At 38.3% G+C, this 20467-nt stretch overlaps 1 protein-coding gene across 4 annotated transcripts in view; it reads right to left on the bottom strand.

Annotated features, from left to right (window-relative positions):
• Positions 1-20467, bottom strand: part of Mtdh (metadherin) — a 61710-nt gene that overhangs the window by 40209 nt on the left and 1034 nt on the right. For all 4 annotated transcript variants that reach the window (XM_013074142.3, XM_013074143.3, XM_004850147.4 and 1 more), the window contains exon 2: positions 8380-8481. In XM_013074142.3, coding sequence (XP_012929596.2) covers positions 8380-8481 — 102 coding nt within the window. The remainder of the gene's footprint in view (positions 1-8379; positions 8482-20467) is intronic.

The raw sequence follows: 20467 nt of genomic DNA, 5'->3' as shown, positions 1-20467 counted from the left end.
AGAGATTGAACTCAGAGTCTCTGTACTGAGCTACATCCCCATTCCCTCCCCTTTTTAAACTTTTGAGATAGGGTTTTACTGAGCTGTCAAGTTGCCCAGGCAGCCTTAACTTGCGCCCCTCCTGCCTCACAGCCTCCTGAGTAGCTGGGATTACAGGTCTGCACTGCCATGCCTGAATGAAATAAATATTTTTAAAAGTAGAAAGGTTTGCAACTGATTTCCCACTCTTTTTTTTGGTACTGGGGATCGAACTTGGGACCTTACGCTTGCAAGGCAGGTAGCGGCACCACTGAGCTAAATCCTGGGCCCTTTCCCTCTTTGAGGTGGAGGTGTCCTTTAAACTAGATTCAAGATTTTCCCACTATGTACTATTCTGATAGTTTCCAGAATGGAAGAAAACGGAGAGGGGGAAGTGCAGGGAGAATCTAACTGCATCACATACTGCTTTGGGTACCTCTCACTCCACCTCCATCTCAAAATCTCAGCTATTATATTTGTGCATACACACACACACACACACACACACACACACATTTTTTGGTACTGGGGATCGAACTCGGGTCCTTGTGCTTGCGCAGCAGGTGGTGAAACCACTGAGCTAAATCTCCCCAGCCCTATATTTGTATATCTGATCTACCTCCCACACCACATGGTACACTGCACAAGCCGTTTGGCTATCAACTTACAATCTTAAAAATTTACAAGACTCTTTCTTAAGATTCTTTTATCTACCCTTTAACTCTTTCCCAGATAATTCTCAAACAAATTAATTTCACCTTGAGATCTAATTTTCATATCTGTCTTAGCATGTTTAAAAACAAACTGACCATTTCACTGTGCTCCCTCTTGCTACTTCTTGTTTGGTAAAACCACAGTTGAGTAGAAAAATGATGGACTGGTCTCAGTTCCCCCACTGGTTTGGAATTTAGGCAAAAACTCGAGGGAGCAGAAATGAGGTTCCTCTGATGAGTCACTCTTTCTTACAGAAAATACCATGATTTGTCTTAAAGGGAATCTGGAAAACTAGTATCATGGATAGGGACCCAAGATATCAAGAAGCTACAGACTTGATGGCACCCAAAAGGTCAAGAGACTAAGACCCAGAGAATCTGCCCAGATTCAAAGCACTCCAGACAACAAAACATTTTCAAACAGACTATATAGGCCACTGTGCTCTCTTCCAGTGGCCTGAGCCTGCTCTCACTCTGCAGAGGGTTTTTCTTTTCCTACTTTAATGGGCCCACACTCGCCCTACACAGCATTTCTTTTCCTACCTTTAATAAATGTAAAGACTACAACAGGAATATAAAAAGGAGTTAGTAGCTGGGGATTTAGCTCAGTGGCACTGAGCCTGCCTTGCAAGTGCAAGGTCCTGAGTTCGATCCCCGGTACTGGAAAAAATAAAATTAAATTAAAACATAAAAAGATTTAAAAAACAGGAGTTAGGAAAGAAAGACCATGGCAGCAAATACTTTAGGCTTTGAAAACTATAAAGCCTCTGTCACAACTACCCAACTCTGCTTCTGTGGTGCAAAAACAGCCACAGAGAATCAATGATGAGTGACTATGTTCCAATAAAACTTTATTTAGAAACATATTGGAGAGCCAGAATTGGCCATGGTTTGAAATTATAGTTTCTATGATGTACTATGGAAGGTAGGACACAAATACATGTAAGCGCTCTGAGCACGCATGTATTTGGTTATGCTGAGGTGCTCAAGCTGACACTTTAATATACACTGCCTTGGAATGACACTGTGTTTGGCCTTTTAGCCGTTAATCACTCCTGGAGCAGCAATTCTCAAACTTTTTGATTACAAGATTTTTTTTAGACTCTTGCTATGTATTGAGGATGTCAAATAGCTGTTGCTTATGTGGCTTAGTTATATCTATCATATTCTACATGTAAACTAAAATTTTATCTAGGTATATTAATGCATTTCAAAGTAATCACAATAAACTAATTACATATATTACTATACCTATATTAATAATTATATTTTCCAAAGCAAAAAATAAATTTGCAAAAAGAGGGGCATAATTTACATTTTACAAATGTTTAATGTCTGGCTTAAAATAGCTGGATTATTTGCTTTTATGCTGAGTTTATTGTGACATGTTGTTTTGACTGAAGCACGTGAAGAAAATCCAGCTCTGTGCGTACACACACATGTACACTTACTTCTTTTTGTGGTGGTGGGGATCAAAACTAGGGCTTCATGCAGGCAGGGCCACTACCCGGCCATAAACTACATTCCCAGCCCACACAAAGATACAATCTGAAAAGGGAGGAGTACTTCAGTAATGCTCCAGGCGACTGCAGGTATCATTCCTTGATATCACCCCAGAGATCAGTGACTGCCACAGCAGTGGATGAGAGGGAGTGGTGAGTGACCCTGAATGGGTACACCCGAGATTTCTTTTTGGGAAAGAAAATGTCCTAAAATTAGACTGTGGTTATGGCTGTGTAACTCTATAAATATATTAAAACTGTACATGTAAGTCAATTTTTTGGTCTACCTCAGAATAAGAAAACAAAAAGAAAAGATCAAACAATATGGCTACAGTTAGAAAGAGCAAGAAATGGGCAATCAGACTAGTACCACAGGCTGCACGAAGGAAAAAATACTACAACAAAACTCATCAACTGGTGTTTTTTTTTTTTTTTTTTTGGTACCGGGGATTGAATTCAGGACCTTGAGCTTTCGAGGCAGGCGCCAGAACCACTTAGCTAAATCCCCAGCCTGGTTTTTTTTTTGGTACCAGAGATCGAACTCGGGACCTTGCGCTTGCAAAGCAGGAGCTGGAACCACTGGGCAAAATTCCTGGCCCATCAATTGGTATTTCTTAAAGGTTGCTGCATTGCAGGATGGAATCTAGAGCTGCATGAACTTTTCATCCTTTAAGACATTAAAACCCACTTATCTTGTACTTTGAATATTTTATGCATGATTTCATAACATGCTGGCACTGTTCAACTTGAAAATATTAGCTCACTGAGTCATGCAGAGCTTCCAAAATGTACAGATACATACATGATGAAACACTCTTTTTACTTAAGGACTCTTAAGTGAAACTAGTTTTTTTTTTTTTTAATATTTTAAGTGGATGGCAGTAAAGAATACAATGACTATGGTAGTTTGGACATTTCATCATACAGTATTCTTTTTTAAAAAAAAATCACATTTGTTAGTATCACAACTGATGCCATCAGAAATTCTTTAAGTACTAGGAAGTTGTCCAGCTCACAGTAGTAGATACAAATATTCCAAATTTCTAATTTTTACTCAGCAATAAACCATTTTCAACAAATACTTCTCAGTGTTATTTTATTTATTTATTTATTTTTGGTACTGGGGATTGAACTCAGGACCTTGTACTTTCGAGGCAGGTGGCAGAACCACTGAGCTAAATCCCTGACCCCTACTCAGCGTTATTCTTTTTTTTTTTTGGTACCGGGGATCGAACTAGGGACCTTGTGCTTGCAAGGCAGGCACCGGAACCACTGAGCTAAATCCCCAGCCCTCAATGTTATTCTTGACATAGACAGATCCACTTTATTCTTGTTTGCTTTTTTCTTTTGGTACCGGGGATCGAACTCAGGACCCTGTGCTTGCGTGGCAGGTGCCAGAACCACTGAGCTAAATCCCTGGCCCTAGTCTTGAGAAAATGTCTGCAAAATATCCAATGATTCCATGATGACCAATACTATCTATAAAAACTCTTACTGTAAGTGCATTAGATATAATTTTTATACTTCTCCAGAACTCTGTGATACTTTGACAGTACAAAATGACATGTCTGGGCTGGGCATGGTGGCGCATGCCTGTGAATCCAGCACTCACAAGGCCGAGGCAGGAGGATCCCAGCAAGTTTGAAGCCAGCCTGGGCTACATAGTAAGTTCAAGGTCAGCCGGAACTACAAAGCCAGACTTTGTTTCAAAAAACAAACAAAATAAAACAAAACAAAAGGGACACATTTGGCAGACTGAATAGGAAGGAAATGCCAACAGATCTGCCAAAGAAAAAACTAAAAAAGGAAAAAATGTTGTCATATCAGAGAGGAAAAATCTGTGTTATAAAATGGAAAGACCAAAAAAGACAACTTATTGTTAACTATTTATAATACAGAAATGATAGAACTGGAAGGAAGAAGGGAAACTAAAAAAATTAATAGTGGCCAATTCTATGGGTAATTCTAGTGGGTAATTCTATGGGTGGTGTTGACAGAGTTGACAACATGTAACAAGCTATCCCGCAATCTAAAAGCGCATAAAATATTTATGCACCTTCTGGACCAAACAATATGGGACCTGGCTGTTATTTATTCAAAACAAAGAGATTCAAAAAGTCATTTACAGTTTAGATCAGGCCTAACATACCAAATAACTGAAAAATACATGATAACAAAACGCCACCCAGGATGCCCATCATCAACGTCTTCACCATTACGTTCAGTTGGTAGATATTTTATTGAAATTACCCCACCCACACAAAAAAAGGGAAAGGCCAGCATGACAGTGTAAAGTGTGCTGTTCAAAGACAATAATACGAAAAGAATTCAGAAAGAGACTAGGTATTACTGTCCAGATTTTAACGCTGTGTTGTGTATTGAATGTTTTAAGATATACCACACACAGAAAAATTACTGAATATATTTGATAAAAACTGTCATTTGCTGTTATATTACCTTATAAAAACTAACGAAAAAATATGCAATTTTGGTCATCTTGTATTTAAATAACCGGACTGGTAAGTGGTTGACCATAAATATTGTTACCAGCTGAACATGCCTAAGTGGCCACCCTACCGTGGCCAATCAAACTTGACTAGGGCTTTCTCCTTGGTGTGCCTGAGTATGTTCATTTGTTTTATCTGCTATCAGTTTCTCTCCCTTCCAAATCTGACCTTGCCACTTCTACTTACTGAATTACCATCCTATACTTATGTGTCCAATTAGATCAACCTTTTCTAGCTATCCAAGAAGGATAAACTTTGTCTTCTGAATATCTTGTACTTACTACCTTATGTTACCCAGACAGCTTCTCTGTTTGCCTTTCCCTACCCAGACTGTCATTCTCTAAAGGTAAGAACATCTTGCATTTCTCTTTATTCCTATCAGCATCTGTGAGACCTAAATAACTCCACTTGGAATAAGACAGTAAAGTGGCCTTGACATAAATTCCACTTCACTGAAGTCAACTATTCCCCTAGTCTCCTTTGTGCCCATAAAATGATAAAATGTCCTTGCTGTGGGACAACAGATAAAAAAAAAGACACAGCTCCTAACTCAATCCTCTGTCTGCCCAGAAAACAGATGCTCCCGGGCCCATTATCTATAGAACATTCTGTCAATGTGCTGATTGTTCCTTTTTCCCATAAACTCTACATGTAGCCACCCCTCAACCCCCCATGCTTGCTAAATATCAACCAATCATGTAACTGCTAAATGGAACATCCCCAAACCTTGCGGTAGCCACAATAAAAACCCTGCTGATTTGGAATTCGGGGCTCTCAATCCTGATCCGCTGTGTCGGTGACGGTTGAGTGCCCCTGCTCGAGCTTGAATAAACGACCCTCATGTGTTTACATCGGAATCGGCTCCCTGGTGGTCTTTGGGGACTTCGCGATCTGGGCACAACACATCTACTGGCTGAGTGCACTCTGCCTTCCTAATGGCCCTGTGTGTCCTCTACTGGAAACTAGCATCAACGAAGCACCAACATTCACATCCAGATAAAGACCTAGAAAACAATGGAAAAGACCCAAAAACCTGCTTTCTAGACCTGAGAACACTAGCTCTTAGCATATAGTTTCTAGACAAAGTTTTATCTCTAAGGCTTACTCAAATGACAGGGCAAGGTAATTAGTATCACAGCTTAAGATGCAATTATTCTCTGGGCAAAAAAAATCATGCTTTTCAAAGTGCCTAGGATGTGGCTTGAGAGGAAAACAAACATATGATAAGATATACAAAGATGCTTAAGTAGATTTAAGATATGTTTCTTTTTTGTCTTTTTTGAGACAGGGTCTCCTTACATAGTCCACGCTGGCCTTGAACCTGTGATCCTCATGCCTCAGCCTCCCAATGCCGTGACTACAGATGTGCACCATCATGCCCAGCTGGTAGGTCTCAGCATAACAAAATAACTGAAATGGGTTACTTTGGCTGAACCAAGTTAAAGGCCTAAGTTCAACATGCAAGATAGCAAGAAAGAACACTAGCCATGAATTGTGGCATTTATTATCGGTCAGTAAGCCAAATCAAACAGGCAACAAACCAAAAGTAGAAGCTCTATACTGAAAACCAACAGCAGCTGAAAGGTAGTCTTGGTTTCAAATCTTAGTTCAAAAATTGTATGAAATCACAAAGCTCCTTTAGCTCTAGGCTTTGGAGCCCTCATCTGTAAATGGGAATGTTACTATCTGCCTTGTAGTTTCTGAGTATTAGAAATACTATAGGGGAGTAAAAATACAAACTTTGAAACCAGATGGGTCTGGTTTAGAACTGACATAGTTTAAGTACTTAGGGCTCAGGTTTGTCATGTATAAAAGAGGTATGATGCCACCTCAGAGCTGCTGTGAGGATAAATGTTTGTTACTTTTTAACAATGTCTATAAAGTCTTAAAAATATACCTACCAAGGTGCTCAGTGAGTGTCCCTACTAGACATAGGTATACTCCTCACTTTGCATGCTGCCTTACTGTATTATATTTAATAAACATCAACTATTATAATTATTTTCCACTTTAAGAAATTTCAGAACAATGATTATAAGCTTTAATTCTGTATCACATTATACCCAATCCATATATATATTAATCAGAGGTAAATGATAGTTCATTAGTTATTCCAACTACAAGATTTTCAGGATAATTCACAGAGTAGAAGATGGATTAAGTTTAAAATGCTAAGAGAAAAAGCTTAGGAACAGGAAATAAATGGGAGACATGTTAATCTATATTAGGAATATTGTCTATTTATAAACTTACAGTCCTTAAATTACATGCTTATTTGTTGAAACAAGTCATTTATTATTTACTTTTCTGCCAAAGGCAAAGTCATACATAAGTTTAATTCTTTCCTACAGCTATCCTTCATTTTAAGCCATTCCACCTGCAGTTGTCTTGGCTCTAGATCAATTTCACTGGGTCACAAGGGGAGGACTGATCTTATCAGTTCTTCAAAGACATTTCAAAACTACAAGCATTAAAAAACCGTAGCAGCCATTTTATACCACTATTCCGTAGGGTGGGAGTATGCTCTAGTTTCTAGAAACCACTTACCCTCTCTGGTAAACCCCTCAAAGAGGTTTTATATACCCAGAATGAAAAATAAAAAACTGGATGGTGGTAATTCAATGTTCAAAAAAGAGAATTCAACAAAAGACTCTCTCACAGTAGAAGGAACCGAAGTTGAATTTAAGTGGCAAGTGATGCTGACCTGTAGTCCTAGCACCCTGGGAAGCTGAGGCAGCAGGACTGTAAATCTGAAACCAGCCTGAGCAACTCAGAGAGACTCTCAAAATAAAAAATAAGAGGGCTGGGGATGTAGTTCAGTGGGAAGGTCCTGATTTCAATCCCCAGTACAAAAAAACCTCAAAAATTTGTTTATTTTGCCAAATTAAAATTTAAAAATAGATCAATTATAACAGCAATTGGAAAATTAAAAAAACAAAAAAATATTATTTATGGGATATAATAGATTGTGTTATTTGGGAAAATTCACATCTAAAACAAAGTGCTCATCCAAACTGTTTAATAATGACCTGAGTACAGAATTTTTCTTTTGTATGTAAAAGTCCAAAACTGCCTAATAAGTAAGTAATTAGGTCTCCATCACAACAGAAATTTATTTTAACATTTAATAGCAATCAGGGGCTTGGGATTTAGTGGTGCCAGGCCTGCCTCACAAGTCCAAGGTCCTGAGTTTGATCCCCGGTACAGGAAAAAACAAACAAACAAACCCAAAACATTTAATAGTAATGGATAATTCTGCTATAGTCTTAACACTACAGGTATCAACAAAGGTAACATAGTTCTACTTTTGAATGGAGGTAAGTTATGTATAAAAACCTGGAACCTTACTCATACAAAAGATGTCCAAGTCATAAATAATTTGCTTTTGGCATTTGAATAGTTACTAATAGCACACCCATGTTTAATACTTGGTGATACATGCTTCCTCTAAAAAACCAAAAAGCAACTTACTTAAAACTTTCACCACTCAGCCACTATTATCAATTCAAATTTTCCTTTGAATATTTATATATATATATATATATATATATATTTATATATATAAATATATATATATATTCTGTTTCTTGTGAAACAGAATAGCATCATATTTTTATGCCACTCTCTTTACAAACTTACCTTTTCATTTTTTTTGTCTGCCTCCCGCAGCTGCTTTGCGGTCACACTTCGAGGAGTTCGAACAACTTCATCCTCAGCCACTTCAACAGTCCGTCCATTTGGCTACATGGGCAACAAGAAAGCATCATGTTATCAAGCTGGCTGGCAGATCAAGCCAGATTTACACTCAGGAGACAGTATATGAATCAAATTCTACCCCCGATGGACACTAACAAGGTTGTTTTTATATAACAGTATTATCTAAGACTTGATGGACTGACCTAAGTAACAGTGTTTTGTGATAAAAAAATAATGAACTATAAACAAAATTCTGTACCACAAATATTCTGATCTCACCCAGGTATCAGGCTTTTTAACAAGGACAACAGAATAAAGGCAGGTGAAAGGACATCTGAACTGTATTTGTACTATGACTACCAACTAGCTATGTAGTCTCAGATCTTTTCGCTATCTCAAGTCTTATTTCTACATTTGTAAAATGATAGGTTTGACATACGGGTGTTCAAGAGTCAGCAAACTTTTTTTTGTAAAGGGCCAGGGAGAAAATATTTTAAGCATGCTGGGTCATATATCCTCTACTGCAACTACATAACTCTTCCACTGTAGCACAAGAGCAGCATGGATGATACACACAAGTGAATGTTAATGATTTCTAATGTTGTTTCTAATTCTATAATTTAGGGGCTCCACTATTCTGAGATTAAGAAGTTTTATCAATCATTGCCACAACCTGAAAAGGCTATCTCTGCTTTCCTAACATTCCCCAAATGATAGATTGTGCTTAGAAGTGCTCACGGGTAGAATCAATTCTGTGATCCCCAAATCAAGCTTTTTTTTGGGGGGGGGTACCGGGGATCAAACTCTGGTCCTTATGCTTGCGCAGCAGGCGGCGAAACCACTGAGCTAAATCCCCGGCCCCCAAAATCAAGCTTTTAAGTTTCAGAATCATTTAAGTAAACATTTCTCCTGTCAACACAATTGGATACAGACTGAGGCATTTGAATAGTGCCCAAGTATCCACAAATAACCTTCTTTTTGAACTCTATCATTTTCCACTTGTGCATTCCTCTCATATTCAACACAATAAAATCAATATATCATGTACTAGTTTCAAAGCTTTATTTCCAGTTCTTGCACCTCTACCAGACTCATAGTGCAGCTACAGGTAAGAAAACAATCAATGTTCAAGGTTTCTATAAGTGACTTAATTTGCATTTATTAAATGATCAGTGTGTGGTGGCGGACGCCTGTAATCCTAGTACTCAGGAGGCTGAGGCAGGAGGACTGCCATGAGTTTGAAACCAGTCTGGGCTACATAGTGAATCTGTGACCTGCCTGAACTACACAGTGAGAGACCCTATCTAAAAAGAAAAGAAAAAAAGCAAAAGCCATGTTAAAAATGATCAGAAAGGGCTGGGGATCTGGCTCAGCGGTTCTGCCGCCTGCCTCGCAAGCACAAGGACTGGAGTTTGATCCCCAGTACAAAAGAAAAAAAAAAAAAAATCAGAAAAATGCAGTTGGAAAAAGAGACCATTTATGTTCTAAAACTCAAATTGTAAGCTTTCCAAAGATTTGTGGCAGAAAATCAAAACAAAAGCTGTCTTTTAGCTGATTAAATTTCTAATTTATCAAAATGTAATCTTCTGAAGTCTTAAGCAACTTGTTAGACAGCTAATGCCAAATCAGGTTTCCTTACTCTTGGGTTTCCTTTCTTCTGTGCTGTTTTGTCACTTCGGTGCTGCCTCTTCTAATCTTTCTGTGTATGTGTATGTCCATGGGGGCTGGGTAGGAGACAGTGAATAGAGAAAGGTAAGAAATCTCAGGAAGGCAAGTGGACTTAGGGGTAGATATATATCAGGAAAGTAAAATTTTTTTTCCACTTTCCAATATTACCATCTTGTCTATTTTCATGCCAGTTCTTCTCCTTCCCTCTTCTTTCCTTCGTATCTCTCCCATTTCTACATAAGCAGCTCACAAAGTTTACATCTACAAAACTACACTTCAGGGAACTTTCTATCATGGTCACCAAGTAAAAATGAAAAAGTATTTCAAACAAATATCAACTCTGAAATCCTCAACTAGTGACAACACTGGTCTGATAGATTTGGGAACATTCAGTTCCATTTCATAGGCTGAAATGATCCACAAACTAAGGGTGTTCACGCGCTCCTACCTGGGGCAATTTTAGTTCCTTTTTTATAGTATCTGTAACTGTGGCTGTTTTCCCTGACCGATTGCAGATCTCTCAATTTTCTAAGCCTTGGGATTTATATAGCTCTCATCATTACTAGGATTCCAGATGTTATTAAGAACTCCCCCCACACACCTGTATCATGAAACAATAAGCCGCCTATCTGAATAATAAAATCAATGGAATTCTTGGGTACCAGAAACAGGATACACTATGGTGGCTGCCTTATCTAACAGCAGTAACAAGCTGTCTTTTTCTACCACCAATAGCTATTCCAGAAGACCCTATCTTGAAAATTAACCACATTTAAATTAGCAACTCCCTATATGGGAACATATTATACATACAGATTCACTCATATGTACAATAAGTAACTGCAAACACCAAATCTAAAGTGCCTTCCTTGTGATTGTCGATTATGAGTTTTTAAGGAAAATAATGGCTTTTCTGATTATGGCACTTGCCTATAATCCCAGCATTTGGGAGGCTGAGGCAGGACTGCTGTCAATTTGATGCCAGCCTGGGCTACATAGTTGAGTTTAAGGCCAGCCTGAACTACATAGAAAGACCCTGCCTCAAAAAACAAAAAACAAAAACCCCCTACAGATTAGCAATTACATAAGCCTCTCATAACCCAGTTTTAAATTCTTAGAGAGCTCTGAAGTACTCCTCTTCAAAACCAAAGTTAATTTCATGTACAGTATACAATCTATAAATTACTAAAGATGCCTTTCAAATTTCATAAAAATCAATCAGTAACAGAAAAAATGATATAATCATTTCATTTACATGGATAAACTACACAGAGGCATCACTAGATCTATCTTATTTTAAAAGGGAAAACCCTGGGTCCCTTCTAAAAAACGCATGCGCAGAAGAACTGTGTGTTGGCAGGGGTGGTAGTAAACCAAGAGTGAGAATACCTACTGACAACCAGAATGAAATGCAAGACGGGCCACACAGCAGGAGAGCTGGAGCTTATTTTCTGACTCTTCATTTTAAGGAAATAAAATTGCTCATGTGAGTCAATCTTTAATTTATTAATTCCACACAATTTCATAAACATTTATTAAATACCAGGCACTGGGGTAGGGACTGTGGAAACAAAGACATATGAAAGGAATCTGCCCTTGAAGAGTTCAAAGCAGTGATGACGAACCCTTGAGAGCGTTCAATGATAACAGCCTGCTGCGGCACATGTGCAGTAGGTTCACCACCACTGGTTCAGAACAAAATAAGAAGGTATCCTTAACAATAAATTCCTACTTCATTTGAGGAGCCTTTACTTGTTAAACAAACTCTAAATTGCAAAAGAATCTGCATCTGAGATAAGCATTTATAAAGTTTAACATCTGATTTCTAGGATGAAACCATTTAAAACCCTATTTTCATTTAGTTACATACATTTTGTTCCTAGCTAGCAAAATGTAAAGATTTTAACTTCAAATTAAAAAAAATTAATTGGAAACCTGTCAGGTTTAAAACTAGGAGGGTAACTTACCAATTACCAAAAAATGGAGTATGAAAAGACCGTGAGTTTTGGAATTGGGCAAACTTGAGGCTAAGGTCCAACATCCATAGTTAATCACTGTGATTTTAAGGATTTTCCTACTCACCCTTTGACTTCATCATCTGTAAACATGAGAAAACTGTTTGTCTTTTGGGTATCTTGACAAAATACACTAAATGAGAGACCAGGTGAAAGCATATTTGCTTGAGAAATATTTTCTTCTAGTATTTTTCTGAAATTATGATGGTCCATCCCCTCTAACCCCATGTTCAAACATTAAGGTCACTTTTATAGCACGCTCATAAATATTAAGTCAGGGCCCAGATGTGCATTTATCAGGCACAATGCTTCAGACACAAATTATGCCGGGAAGATAACAGATTATGAAAGATAAGTACATACATCCTCTCAGAGGGTAAAAATAGTCCAGACTTGCTCTAGAGACAGTGCTGTTATCATTCTTTAAACAAAACAAAATCTAAGAAAACTGCATATTCACCATGCATTTATTCACTCAATGGTCAGTAAGTAAACATAGTAATGTGTAGAACCCTTAAAACCTTGAAACAAAAAAAAGGTAAGGCATAATCTCTGCCCTCAAACTTAGAATCTAGCAAAAGAAGGCAAGTATAAAATAGCAATCCTAATCTGCCTCGCAAGTGCAAGGTCCTGAGTTTGATCCCCGGTAGAAAAAAACAAAAAACAAAACAAAATAAACAAATAAAACAGCAATCTTAAAATACAAGACAAAAGGTGTTTTCTCCCCTCTCCTCTCTTTAAACAGTATGAGTTTTTGTTTTTGTTTTTTGTACTGGAGATTGAACTCGGGACCTTGTGCTTGTGAGGCAGGCGCAGCACCACTGAGCTAAACCCCTGGTCCTAACGGTATAAGTTTTGAAGGCAAGTTTAGAGACCAAGATTAAAATCCCAAATGTGTTAACCTGGACAAGTTAACATTTCTTTAAGAGTCCCAATCTGCTTAGCTGAAAGTTATATTGAGCGTACAGGAGGTGCGTAAGTTATAGACACTTTACGTTTATCACAAAAAGATAAAAGGTAAGGCCTTATGAACAATCAGAAGCAGCACCATCTTCAGCTGACAGGCTGGGCTATAAGGTGAGCCTAACAATAGCTGTTAATCTGGGAGTTTGTGCCACGCACACCTGTCAGATGCTTCACACACATTACCTAACAAATGGGCAAGACCTAGTCTTGGCCAATTTCTTTGTTTCAGTTGTGAAGAGCTCTGATACAAATTCCAGGCAGAACTTCTTGTCACTTTGTCTGAAAGCACAATTTTTCCCCTGCCAGATATTTTGTACATTATCAACTACATAAACCTTAGCTTCAGACATAGTCATTTACCTATTTTAAAATTCAACTCCAATTTTAATCTTTTTGTAGCTGAGAGAACAATTTTACAGATACGACCCATAACTGACATTTGCAAAATTTGCATATACATTCTGAGATATTTCATTTTGTGGTGAAGATCCTTGTGCTTTCTAAATAACTAGCCAAATGTTTTATTTTAAAAAATGAACAAACAAACACATGAGTCCTGAGACAAACAGAAAGGATTGCCTATCTCAAACACTACAATAAGGAAAGGATTTCCGGGGATGGTGTTTTGTTTTTCTCTTTTTTTGGAGACAGAGTAGTTCAATCTAGCTTCAAACTTGCGGTAAACCTGCCTCAGCACCCTGAGTGCTGGGATACAGGTGTGGACCACCACGCTTGGCCTCTGGGGATGGTTTTTAAGGTGAGATTCAAAGACCAATAAGGACAGTGTGTGTGTGGCTCCATAAATGTTAATTCCAGCTCACATAAAGGCAATGGATTATGAAGGAAGAACAGTGCAATTATAAGCAGTCAATGAGAGGAAACAATCTGCTTAGAAAGAAAAGCAGGTGCTGGACCACAAAGGCTGCAGAAAGATTTTGAATGCAAAAGCTACTTAAGGGTTGGTTTGAAGCAAGAAAAAGGACTGGAGGCAGTCAAGGGAGGCTACTGCTAGAGCCTATGAGCTAAGGTAAAAGGAGTAAGAGAGGGAGGAATCTCACTGAACATATCTTTTGGAGACAAAACTGGCAGTACTCTGCTGATGGATTAGATAGGAGGTAAGAAAGATATGAGGTTAAAAAAAAAGATATGAGGTGAGGAAAGGGTTAAAATCAAGGCTAATTCTTAAACATTTACGGTTTGATTAACAAATGGATGGTAATTTGCCATTTACAGAAATGGGGGCCAGGCATGGTGTGGTGGCCCATGCCTGTGATCCCAGCATTTGGGAGGCTGAGGGAGGAGGATCATTTTGAGTTCGAGGTCAGTCCTGGCTACAAACTGAGTTCAAGGCCAGACTGAACTACACAGCAAGACCCTGTCTCAAAGTATAGATTTAGACATGAGGTTCTGGAGATAAGAGACCAAATATAGATACGTAGGGACAAATATATAAGTGATCCTCAATATTCATTGATTTTGCATTGATGATTTTTGCCTCATGAAAATCTGTAACCATAAAATCAATACTTGAGGTACCTCTGCAGTCACGAGGACATGTACAGAGCTGCAGAAAGATTGAGTTGGCCTATAGTTCCTAGATGAAGTCAAGGCAACACTTTGCCTTATTTCAATTTTTCATAATTGTAAACAACTGTTCTTTGTGAGCCCTATTTAGAGCCACATATTTTCCATTTTTGTGCTTTTTGTTTGTAATTTCACTGTTTAAAATAGTCCCCAACCCACAGGACTAAAGTGTTGTCCAGTGTTCCTAAGTGATTTGCTAGAAGGCTGCAATGTCCCTTAATGAGAAAATATGTACATTAGGAAAGCTTTGTTCAGGCATGAATTCTGGTACCGTTGGCCATTTCAATGTTAATCATCTACATTAAAAAAGGTGTCTGTGGGCCGGGATGCAGCTCAGTGGCCCTGCTCCTGAGTTCAATCCCGAGTACGGGGGTGGGGGGGTGGGGTGGGGTTGGGAGAATAGGAGGAAAGAAAGAAAGAAGGAAAGAAAGAAAGGGGGGGGAGGAGGGAAGGAAGGAAAGGAAGGAAGGAAGAAGTCAGTCAGTCAGTCTTTGGACAGAAAGATACACAAAACAAGGCTATGTACTGACTAGCTAGTAAAAATACTGTCACCAGAGGCTTGCAGGAACCCACCATGCATTTTCTCTAAAAATTCTAGTCAGCATTCACTAATTCAGTGATTGCAGGGACTTTACAGAACAAAACTGCTAAAAATAAGAATCAATTATATCGATGTTTATAAAGTCCCCTATGTGTGCAAATACTAATGTGCTCTATGCTGCCAATATGAATGAAATGTTGAGATATTTGCAGACTATTAGAACCACATGAAATGGTGATATTAGGCCATTTTGCGTTTTTTTTGTTTTGGTACCAGGGATCGAACTTGGGTCTTTGCGCTTGCGCAGCAGGTGGCAAAACCACTGAGCTAAATCCCCAGCCCATATTAGGCCATTTTGATGAAATATATGGCAAGTACAGTTTCCACTAAATGTGGAATATTATACTAGGTGTTACATGGAACATATAACTCCAGTGGGGGAGTGAGTGAAAGCTTTAACGATGAGGCAGTACTGCAACTGGTGTAAAAATTGTTAGAAGAAACAAGACCTTTCAACACAAAAATAACATGAACAAAGACACAGAAGTCTAGCTAACCGGAATTATTTATCTTGGGAACAGCACTGGAGATAAACCTAAGGTTTAGGCCATGAAGAGGTGTATCATAACACAGACTTTGGATCTTATTCGACATGTGACAGGAAACTACTGAAGAGATGTGAACAAGAAATTCACATGGCCAAGGCTGGGCTTCAAAAGATTCAACTGACATGAGTGGGTAGAAAATTTGGCAACAGAGAGACTGAAAGCAGGCAAGCCAGTTAGAATATTGTTCGAACAGACTAAGCAAAAATAATGAGTGGCATAAAAATTGAAACAGAATTACTATAAAAGACATTACATACCATTAGAATAACTTATTGTAATAGATATCTTCAACTGTAAAAAAATAAGTAGGTGGCTCACATGGCCTATCATGAAGAATAAAAAGAAAGTGTCTAATTCAATAATTACCTTTTGAGTGTCAAGCATTGGGCAAGGTTATATATATACTCCCAAACAAGAAAAAATAATACTATGGCAAATCTTTATGAAAATTCCTACACTAACACACAGTAATTGTTCATTAAAAATGAATTATCTTTGAAATTATCCTTATGTGCTGAAATTCAAAGTAAGAACTGTTAAAGACCAACTGCCTGAGACCTATGCAACTAAGCTATTACTACATTGTGTCAAGTGAAAAAATACTGAGTACTTGTTTGAAATCTACATTGGACTATTGGGAAATGGGAAGAAAGTGTTCAAATGGGAAGTGGAACAAGTAAGGGAGGGAGGGAGAAAGGAAGGGACAAGAAAAAAAGTGAAAATAGAAGGAAAAAAATGGAAACAAAGCTTCTGCACATAGGGAGGGGAGGGGGTCGAGGGGGAGAATGGGATAAAATAAGATTTAAAAAAAGAGAACTCTACATTGAACTAAGGTGTCATGAAAATACATAAAAGATATGATTTTTTTTAAAGCCAGGCATGGTGGCACATAATCCCAGCACTCTGGGAGGCTGAGGCAGGAGGATTAAATTCAAACCCAGCCTGGGCAACTTAGACCCTGTATCAAAATAAAAAATAAAAAAGGGCTGGGGGCATAGCTCAGTAAGAAGACTCCGGATCTTATAGCTCTATTTCTTTTTTTTTTTGGTACAGGGGATTGAACTTGGGACCTTGTGCTTGTGAGGCAGGCAAAGGAACCACTGAGCTAAATCCCCGGTCCTTACAGCCCTATTTCAGAAATGGGCAAAGATTACCAAGAAAGCTCATTATAAACGCAGATTCCTAAAAGCTGAGTGCAGAGGCATACACTGTAGTCCAGCTATTTCGGGGACTCCGGCAGGAGAACCACTTGAGCCCAAGAGTTCAAGGGTAGCCTGGACAACACAGCCAGATCCATCTCAAACCAAAGCAAAAATCAAACAAAAAGCAGATTCTCCAGTCCCAATTCTAGAATTTGAACTTTTAAGATCTGTAGTAAGACCCAGAAATCTACACATTTAACAAACATCCAATATGACTCTATGAGAATAGTCAGAGACAACACTTTGGTTCAATTTTTTTTTTTTTTTTGGTACCAGGGATCAAATTTAGGATCTTGCACTTTCGAGGTAGGGGCCGGAACCACTGAGCTAAATCCCTAGTGACAGCACTTTGAAGAATCCTGCAATGCTTCAATTTAACTAAGATCTTCAATTTATAATCAAGATAAGCCAGCTGCAGGTGGTGGCACACAGCACTCAGGAGGGTGAGGCGGGAGGATTGCTTCGAGATCAAGGCCAGCCTGGGCTACATAGTGAATTCCAGGCCAGCCTGAATTACAAAGTGAGACCTTGACACAACTGATCAATGGGTTACTCACTCAATAAATAAATAACAACATAAGCCAAACACATACAGTTAAATGCTTTACTCAAGTTTAGAGTTTCCCATTCTTGCCAGGCAGACCATCTTCCTCCAAATCTGGGCATTCACTGTTTCCCTAATCTCTCCCAATCTACCCACTACTCAAAAGCCAACTTTTGATCGGGGATTTAGCTCAGTGGTTCCACCGCCTGCCACGCAAGCACAAGGACCCGAGTTCGATACTGGGTACCAAAAAAACCCACTAAAAACAAAGGCCAACTTCTGTGATTAGGCACATTTTGTGTTCTCCAGGGGCCACACGGGTTATACTGCTGATTTTCTGAATAAGTATAATAGTCCCTCAGTATCTAGGGAGTTGGTTCCAGGACTCCTAAGGATACCAAAACCTGCAGATGCCCAAGTCCCTTATGTAAAAGGGTGCCATATTTGCATATCACCTACACACATCCTCATTCTTTAAATCATTTCTAGATTACTTAAAATACTTAATACAATATAAATGTTATGTAAGTAGTTGTTATACTGCATTGTTCAGGGCACAATGGCAAGAAAAAAGTCCATACATGGCATAGATGCAATTTTTTTGAAGACTATTTTTGATCCCCAGTTGAACCCATGGATGCAAAATTCACGGACAGGGTGGCCAACTGTATGTCCTTTTCTACCACTGGAATAAAGGACTCTCAGAAGAGAAACTGAGCTTTCCTTTTTGTATACCTTTTAGAATGGGACTGTATAAATACCATGGTATTCCTTTTTATTGCCTTTAATTTGTAAGCAGGATCTTGCTTTTCTCTAAGTAAATATGTACAAGGCATAGTACAAGGCATAGAACAAGTACTAAATAAACAACCCCTTATACTTAGTCCAATAAAGTTTTTCAAACTGTATCATGCCTCACATGGTTTCAAACATGAAACCAATTTAGTGGGTCACAATATTAAAGAAAGATAAATAAAAGAGTTTTCTGTGTTGTAAAATATCTTGCTTACTGGAGTCGTAGTCAAAAAATTTGAAGGACACAATTTTGTAAATGTTGTTTCAGCTAACCTCCAGTACATCCATTTTCAACATTTGGTAAGCAAAGATATACTTTCTCAATCAACTAAGATTCAACCACAGTTTCCCTTTTCTACTCCTCAAAATTAATTACTAGGGTTTTGTTTTTTGGTACTGGGGATTGAACTCCAGTCCTTGCGCTTGCGCAGCAGGCAATGAAACCACTGAGCTAAATCCCCGGCCCCAATACTAGGGTTTTTATTCATTTGGGGTAAGTCCTAAGTCTAATGTGCATTTTTCACAGTATGTGTTCCCCAGAATCTGTTCGTTCTTCAGATGAGTCATTTGAGTGTTATCATGCACTTCAGATGGGCTCTTGTTGGAGCACCTGTCTCTCGCCTCAAGTCCATCTGAAATTCTAGAAGTGCCAAAGAGGGTTTTGAAATTTTCACATTCTGTCACATACACACAAGGCTCTAGAATTAAAGTATGTGGTCTTTTTCAAGATCACTTCTTCCTTTACGCTGGAACAAACGTCTCTATTTCCACCATAACATTACTTTCTTGATGCTCTATATAATTTTTAATTGTATGTTTCAATTTTCTCTTTTAACTTAACATTGACAAAATGATGCCCTTTTTTAGGTTTCAGGTGTGCATCTTCCTAATTAGCAAGTGAAATGTGTGAATGTTTATACAGGCCTAACAATACACTGTGACCTGTCACATCTCTAACACTGTTACCAACAAAATTCTCCACTTCACGAAGTAACTTTCCTAAATCTAGCCAATGGAATTAGTTTTCCACCCTCCAAACCTTCTCAACACTCTGTTCAAACCTCTATTAGCATCTATTAGTCTGTAAAATAATTATTTATGAGTCTGGATCCCATACTAGTCCCTACAATTAACTCAACTACTGTGTGCATACCTCGCACTGCTCACAAACACACTGGAGTGCACTTCACCTAGCAAGGCCTCAGGACTAGCTTACTGAATTGTACTGAAAATAAAATAAAAATTTAAAAAGGTGAAGAGTTTAGTGAATATAAACAGGATAGGTAGGAGATGTTTCTAATTCTATACACCCTCCATAGTCTCAATTTACTCAACCATAAAGTATTTAGAAAATACTTTAATTTAGAAAAATAAAAGTATGGAAACTGGATAAAGATGTGGTTTTTTTTTATAAAATGGAGTACTACTCAGAAATAAAGAACGAGAAACTAGAGACATTTATAGCTAAATGGATGCATATTGAGGCCATAATCTTAAGTGAAAAATAGGACACACATGTGTAAATACCGAATAGCTTCTCTGGTGTCAGAAACTGAAAGTGTTAATAAGGATGAAAATGATGAAAATGATTAAATTGAATAACTGATAATTTGAAATAGGAAAAGGTCCAAAGGTGTAGGGATGGCAGGAGGGGAAGGGGAAAGGGAAGAAGGGAAAGGAAAAATTATGAGAAAGAAAGAAAAAAAAAGCAAACAAAGTCTATGTAAATAGGGAAGGGTGGAGGGGGTGAAGGGCGCACAGGTAATGGGGGAAAAATATGAACTAAGATACATCATGTTCAGGTACAAACACCCAATGATAAATGTAAATTTATTGCATACCTAAAATGTACCAATAAATATATAAATAAAAATAAATAAATAAAAGTATGAAAGATAATACGAGAACCACGGGAAAACAACAATAAAGAATTTAGAAGCATCCCCGGTAACAACAAAAAAGAATTTAGAAGCAGAACACTAACGCCTGATAGAAGGGATGTGTTGCCCTCCGTGTTTCCACACATGGGGCTGCAAACACTCTTCCAACCTTCACCGTTCTGCCGTATCACCCAGTTGTACTCTATTTCAGGTCCTCACCACGTGTGG

Source organism: Heterocephalus glaber, unplaced genomic scaffold, assembly GCF_053883595.1.
Source record: "Heterocephalus glaber isolate CG9 unplaced genomic scaffold, H.glaber_assembly_v1.0 deba00001555, whole genome shotgun sequence".
Taxonomy (NCBI): Eukaryota; Metazoa; Chordata; class Mammalia; order Rodentia; family Bathyergidae; genus Heterocephalus; species Heterocephalus glaber.
This window is presented reverse-complemented; position numbering and strand designations above follow the sequence as displayed.